General features: G+C 43.9%; 2 protein-coding genes across 2 annotated transcripts in view; one reads left to right on the top strand and one right to left on the bottom strand.

Annotated features, from left to right (window-relative positions):
• On the bottom strand, positions 1-5360 carry LOC109462222 (B-cell CLL/lymphoma 7 protein family member A-like). The gene is made up of 8 exons (XM_019758759.1): positions 5160-5360; positions 3701-3836; positions 3324-3402; positions 2802-2901; positions 1854-2024; positions 1224-1358; positions 538-596; positions 1-339 (listed from the first exon to the last, which is right to left on the bottom strand). The coding sequence occupies exons 2-8, from the start codon at positions 3805-3807 to the stop codon at positions 259-261; spliced, it is 732 nt and encodes a 243-aa protein (XP_019614318.1). The 5' UTR covers positions 3808-3836; positions 5160-5360; the 3' UTR covers positions 1-258.
• Positions 5361-5638: 278 nt separating this feature from the next.
• LOC109462203 (pre-mRNA-processing-splicing factor 8) overlaps positions 5639-6880 on the top strand; it is a 31142-nt gene continuing 29900 nt past the window's right edge. The window contains exon 1 of the mRNA XM_019758727.1: positions 5639-5725. The gene's annotated coding sequence lies outside the window, so the exon portion shown is untranslated. The remainder of the gene's footprint in view (positions 5726-6880) is intronic.

Raw genomic sequence — 6880 nt, 5'->3', positions numbered from 1 at the left:
TATTTCTCAAGGTGGCAATATTATGGACCCTGGTGATATTATGGACACAGATGTTACATATAATTTTGGAGATTTTTGGACATAAACATGATCATTTCTTCAAGCTTGACTTTGTGGGCATTTTTGTCATAAGAATAAGAGACAGATATCCTTTTTCTTTCCTTTCAGTCCTTGTGAAGATAAAAGTCTTATATGTGTTCCTTGGAGGTACAGAGTGGCAGTCGGGGTTTTCTTAGACGTAGAACGACCTTGGGAAGGTCAAGTTGCGGAGGGAAACATGGCATCTTCTGTTCTGGAGCGTTTGGCCGGCGGACCGCCTTCTTCTGCGTCTCGAGACATCTAGGGAGAAAACACGGAATCTTTAAGTCTTTCACAGCATTTCAAGTGTTTTGTGGTATTCAGGCTTTTTCCTCACACTACCTAAACTGTGGGCTAGAAATCTGAACAACATACAATGTATTTTCCTATGAAAATAACATGAAAGGGGGCATATTCATATCAGATATGTTATAAGAAGTCTAGTGAAAGGTGACTAACCTGTAGGGCGTTGCCCTGTGGCTGGTCTGTGGTCTTGTCCTCCCCACTGGTATCACATCCTGCAGGACAAAAACAGTACAAGTCATTGTACACATCACTGTTAGGGACTAGTTGGGCCTCCTCCCTGAGAGCTTGTGGTTCAACCGCTTACTGCTAGGCTCAAGAGAACCATTCTCATTCCCAGAGCTGCCAATAGGAGCTCAGGATTCTTTATTACTTCAAGAAAATTTGTCCTGATGACTCTTATGGGAGTCTGTCCATGTCTGTGGTGCTGAAATGAAAATCGCTGCTATATTTGAAGGTCTGTCAGACTTTTGTACTTGGTAGACAACTGGGTCACAGCCACATTTTTGTCTACGTGTCTTTTCTTATCTGAACTGTGCTGTATTTTTACCAATTACACTGGTTGCATGGTGAATATATTGTTCACATGTTGAAGGCTGATTGCCTGCTTTGATAATGTGATCAAACCATGGAGGTAGAAAAAGCATGATCAGACAAACTTCGGATAATCAAACAGATATGGGGTTGTATGGAAAGGTAATCTCCAAACAAATACAGGGTGGTATGGATTGCATGTGGAATGGGAAAAGTTGGAATGGGGAGGAAGAATGGGTGAAATGTGCTGTATTTGCTCTTAAGCAAATGTCAGCCTTTCTAGTTCAAAAAGAATCTTATCAGAATACCTGTGTTTAGTGACCCAGAGTTGCTGTCCTCTGTCCTTGTCCTGTCCTGGCTGTCTGCTGTACCCAACAGCTCAACGCCCCCGATGCTGCTGGCTCGAGAGTTCTCATCATCGTTACTGACCACGGAGCTGGGAGCTGGGGTAAACATAAACACAAACAATAAACAACAAACATTGTCTCAGCAACAACAACTCTACTACAAATTTTTTGGCTCAAATCATGCACATGTCAATACCTTGAACGGTAAATGGTTCCATGTAAGGCAACTTGTTCTGTGTTGCTATAGTGATGCTGCTAGGTTACAGTACCATGGTTACTGTTGCTAGGTTGCAGTTCAATAGTTACAGATACCATAGTGATGTTGTTAGGATACTGTACTGTAGTTACTGTTGCTATAGTGATGTTCCTAGGTCACAGTGCCATAGTTACTGTTGCCATAGTGACATTGCTAGGATATTGTACCATAGTTACTGTTGCCATAGTGATGTTGCTAGGATACCGTACCATAGTTACTGTTACCAAAGTGATGTTGCTAGGTTACAGTGCCATAGTTACTGTTACCAAAGTGATGTTGCTAGGTTACAGTACCATAGTTACTGTTACCATAGTGATGTTGCTAGGTTACCGTACCATAGTTACTGCTGGAATCCTCGTTCCATGCGGGTGTGCTGGGGTTGGTGGCCTGTATGGGGCTCCTGCCCGGTGTAATGGAACGTTCCGTCTCGCCGCTGCCTGGTACGGCCTGCGCTCCTTCTGGTATGACCACGCCGCTCGTGGACGCAAGGGGCTGGGCTGACATGCCTGGTGGGTAGGAAGGATCACATCATAAATACACAGAACTATAACAGCACATTAACCAAAATCGCTGCCTGGTATGGCCGGCGCTACTTCTGGTATCACCACGCCGCTTGTTGTCCCAAGTCCCTATTTACTTAGTGTTGGACTTGGTTGGACATAAAGTTTAGCCACACTCACACACTCCCTTCTGTCATGATACATACAGGGTTCTCACCAGGATTTTATACAGCGTAGGGGTCAGGTATAGAAGGGCAACTTTCTGCGGCGCGAGTCACGCACCGAGTCCCCAAAACATGGGCCTGATATTCTCCCCCAAAAATTTTGTAACTCATATTAACCACTTAAGACAATATTTATTGTTTATTGGGGGACAGATTTTGTTTTCCCTCTGTTATAGCTTCATTCTTAAGTTATATTTTCATTTTTTTAAAGATAAATGAAGCTGCCCCCAAAAACCACCCCTACGCTGGTTGAAACACAGTGTAGGGGGCTAAATCACAGCGTAGGGGGTCAAAATCACAGCGTAGGGGGCCCCTACGCTCAAACAGCCTAGTGAGAACTATGACATATACATGTATATATATTTTGTCAATGTCTACTTATATGTATGTGTATCATGTATTTGTTGGTATATTCCACGCTGAAGCTACTTTTGCATGCATGTGTTGAAGGAAAGCATCAAATTGCAACAATGTACATGGATAATGATCAATTTTTTGTGTTATAGCACTACATGATGCAGGCCTGAAGTGAGAGTTCTGTGCGGGACCATGAACTGACCTTGCTCATGAGGGCTGAGTTGTTGTTGATCAGACTGTTGTCTGTTTTCCTCCCCCTCAGCTGCTGCCTCCGACTTCCTTCTTAGCCGCGTGTTCTGGTTCTGAACCAACAACAAATCAATGGCTCCATTAAACAGCTAATGCATAATGAAAAATAACTAATGCATAATGTGACCTATCACTACCTGTGACCTGTCGCAACCTATGACCTAACATGACACGTGACCCATCTCTACCTGTGACCTGCCACAAACTGTGACCTGTCATGACCTTTGACCTGCCATGGCCTGTGACCAGCCACGACCTACATGACCTGTCACAACCTGTGACCAGTTGCAACCTGTGACCTGCCACGACCTACGACCTGTTGCAACCTATGACCTGCCACTACCTCCTGTGACCAGTTGCAACCTGTGACATGCCAAGACCTATGACCTGTCACAACCTATGACCTGTGACAAACTATGACCTGCCACAACCTGTGACATTTCACAACCTATGACCTGACAGACATGAACCTTACCTCTGTTTCCTGCACCACCATCGGGACCCACTTAAAGATGCGGAGTGAGGAGTCTCCTACTGTCACCCACTTCTTTTCCCTGCAGGAAAGAAGATAAACTTGTCATCAATAAGATTCTTGTACTTTCTTCTGCAAAATCTTTCAGCATAGGAAAAAAATCAAGGTGTGATATGAACATTTGTAATCAACCAAGAGGTGATCAAAAAGAGAAAAATTATGGCACACATGCGACATCCAGGTAATGAGATACAAGCCTCACTGGGTCAGTCTACTGAGGAAGACCGGAGTGACTGGTCAAAAGCTCTAGATGAGAGAATTTGATAGTGTTGGATCAAAAGTTTCATCTTTAAACATAAGTTTACTCCTTTGAGACTCACCATTTGCGGACCTTGTCGATGGCCTGCATGACGCGTTTGATGTCGTCCTTGGCGCGAGATCGGGTTTCGGCCCGCGCGGACCTGCCTGACATCATGGCGGTGTACATCCTGCTATCTTGTCTCACAAGCACGTAACCTGAATGAGACGGAGTTTACACAATTACAAGAAATTGTTGAAAACAATTTATCTGAGCTACAGGACTAGCCAGTCTTTCGGGCGGTATACTAAATTATTAGTATTACTATCATGCTGGATTGCTTCTGGCTGTTCTTACAAGCACGCAACCTGGAACCAGATGGAGTTTATCAGAATTTTTACCAAAGCTGCAGAGACCTTAGTTCTAGTTGTACAGGACTAGTGATGCATACCTAAACCCAATTTTAGGTTCAGGTCCGGATTCAAGTCCAGAGGTTTAGGTTCAGTTCCGGACTTGTTGTAAGTCCGGACCTAAACCCATGGCATATACAAAATTGCATGTTGGCAGCCTTGCAATGTTGTCTGGGTGAAACTTTGGCAACATAACATGGAGGCCGGTACTTGACGATGTCCAATGACAATGTTTTCTTCGTTTTGCAGCAAAGATTTTACAATCTACGGAGGGTTTTAGGTGGTTTGGAAAGAAAAGGGGTATGTGAAATGGTCTTTTATGGTAATAAGTTTGGACTCGGTTCTTGACTTTTAGGTTTTTTTGGACTTGAACCTAATCATTCTTACAAGTCCGGATCCAAGTCCAGTGAACCGGTATGCATCACTATACAGGACTAGCCTCTACAGGCTCCTCCATTCTCCTGCAACCTTTAGAGCCTGTTTAATAGAGGCTAGTACTAGTAAATCATAACAGTTACAAGATGCAAGATTCAAGTTTTTTGGGCACTATTGAACTGGTGATGCAGCTAACTTTTAGAAAGGAAAGAGAAAGAGAGAGAGAAACCTGGACTACTAACTGAGAGTCAAAACTGGAGCAAGAAATCTGGATCATGAAAAGAGATATAATTTTGAGAGATCCAAGTCCTGGAGAGAGAGAGAATGAAAGAATCTGGGAAGAAAGAGCAATGCAGCAACACCGGCTAAATGACAAGCTCACAACACACTTGGTTTTTCCACGATCTGATCATGATCATTCTGGCATGCTCATTCACCTGAGCGGCGTGAGGAGCGGCCTAAACTGGAACCCAAGCTCCTACGTGGCCGAAGAAATCTACTCTACTCTACTCTACCTTCAAGCGAAGTGAGGAAAGTCGTGCAAATTTGCAAAGTGCCTTTCCCAAGGGCACAAGATCGGTGACATGGTAGGGTTCGAACCCGGGACCTCTTGGTTCCGATCCGAACACGCTACCGCTACACGCTACCGATCCCACAGTTGAGGGCTAACAACATGTGGGCACAAATTTGAAAGAAGATACAAAACACATGAGAGCAGAGATGACACGAAAATAAGCTAGACACCAAAAAACATACGATGAAAGAAGCCGGTCTCTGATCCTCAATCGCGGCCCTGTACGGTCTAGCCGGCCCGGTTGGGTTGTATCCACGCGCCGGCGACGTTTGAGCTTGTCCGGTCGGGGTTAGCGGACAGGGAAGCCCGCACTTGGCCAGGAAAACAATGGAAAGGTCTGCAGTAAAAACACACAGGACAGACCGGAACCCGCTAATAATGACCAGCGTGCCTGTCAGGCAGAACGTAGCAGCTCATTCGGGAACACAATTTGTGTGCTAAACATGTGATTTTATTACCCAAAAGTCACAATATTTACTGAATCAATAACATTTTCATAGTAAAACTTACTTTTTTGATGATTTGAATAGCGCTAAAACATTTGAGAAATTTTTGTAACATATCTGTGATTTTTGACATGTTACGAGACGAATGCGGGAACATGCTTACTGTGGATGGCTGAGTTCTCGCGATACAGCGCGAGACTGACGCAGGCCGAACGCAGCGGAGGCGGCCATGTTTCAGTAGTGGAGTTTTCATGCTTCTTTTCAAGTCTGAAAACAGACCAAAAACTGCTTCTATATTATAGGTGAGCCCTACCGTACTTTGTGGTCTAAGTTGTGAACTGTAGACATCGTTCTAGAAGGTTTCTGGTGCTTGCATTTTGAGAAAGACGAAAGTTGGCGTGGGCATGGCATGGTGCGTGCTCGCATCATCATGGCGGCGTCTTTTGTGTTGTGACGCGCCGGATTGAGTACTTAGAATGCTCCATACAAAAAGTCGTAGAAAGGTCACGATACGTCAAATGAGACCATACAATGTATCTCCGTAATCAGAAAGGTACAGAGAACCTTGTGTAGTTCAAACAATGACTTCAACTTATACTGGATCCACGGATTAACGCGTCAAAGTTCGCCCTTACTCAGAATTTAGGCGGTTTCCGCCATGTTGTTTTTGACTGAAATACGCACCACATGGGGGTTTCGTGGCACCCGGTTGCGCATCTGTTTCCGGGTCACACCAGGGGTCACACTATCGAGTACACTGTCACACGTGGAGGCAAATTCTCCGTCATAAATATGTGAACATACAGTCTAAACAGTTAATAAGTTGAAAGTGTATAATACCTTTGAAAGTGTGTAATACCTTTGACACAGTTTTTAAACGGAAAAGTCCTCCCTTATAACTGCGTGAATACACAATCTAAATAGTGTAGACTTGAAGTGTGTAATACCATTGACAATGTTTTCGGACGTTTCCTCTATAAAATTAGTGCGAGACTATACAGTCCAAACAGTGTACTTTGAAAGTGTGTCACATGATTGACACAGGTCAAGTTGGAAGGCAAGTTCTCCGTCATAATTGCTTGCATGTACAGTTTAAAGTAAGCAATGGATAGCTTGACAGAATGTCATATCATTGATACAGCTTTCAGACGGAAAAACTTTTTAATCACAAGTAGGTGAACATACAGCCTGAAGAGTGAAGACTTTGAATTAAAGCGTGGCATTTCACACAATTTTCCGTCGTAAGTGAGTTAATATACACTTTAAATAGTATTTACTTTGATAGTGACGGAAAATGTTCCCACCATTTGAGGGTTAATACAGTGTATACTTTGAAAGTGTGTCATACATCTGCACAATGTTTTTTTCGTCGCTTGTGCGCTGGAGGATGTGCAGCCGAAGTTGAACGTGCCCCCTTGAATATTGGCGCCCGCGAAGTCTGTAACGTTATAGTCGGC

Source organism: Branchiostoma belcheri, unplaced genomic scaffold (genome assembly GCF_001625305.1).
Source record: "Branchiostoma belcheri isolate BF01 breed outbred unplaced genomic scaffold, Haploidv18h27 scaffold113, whole genome shotgun sequence".
Lineage (NCBI taxonomy): Eukaryota > Metazoa > Chordata > Leptocardii > Amphioxiformes > Branchiostomatidae > Branchiostoma > Branchiostoma belcheri.
The sequence above is the reverse complement of the archived record's forward strand: the minus strand, read 5'-3'. Positions and strand labels throughout refer to the sequence as shown.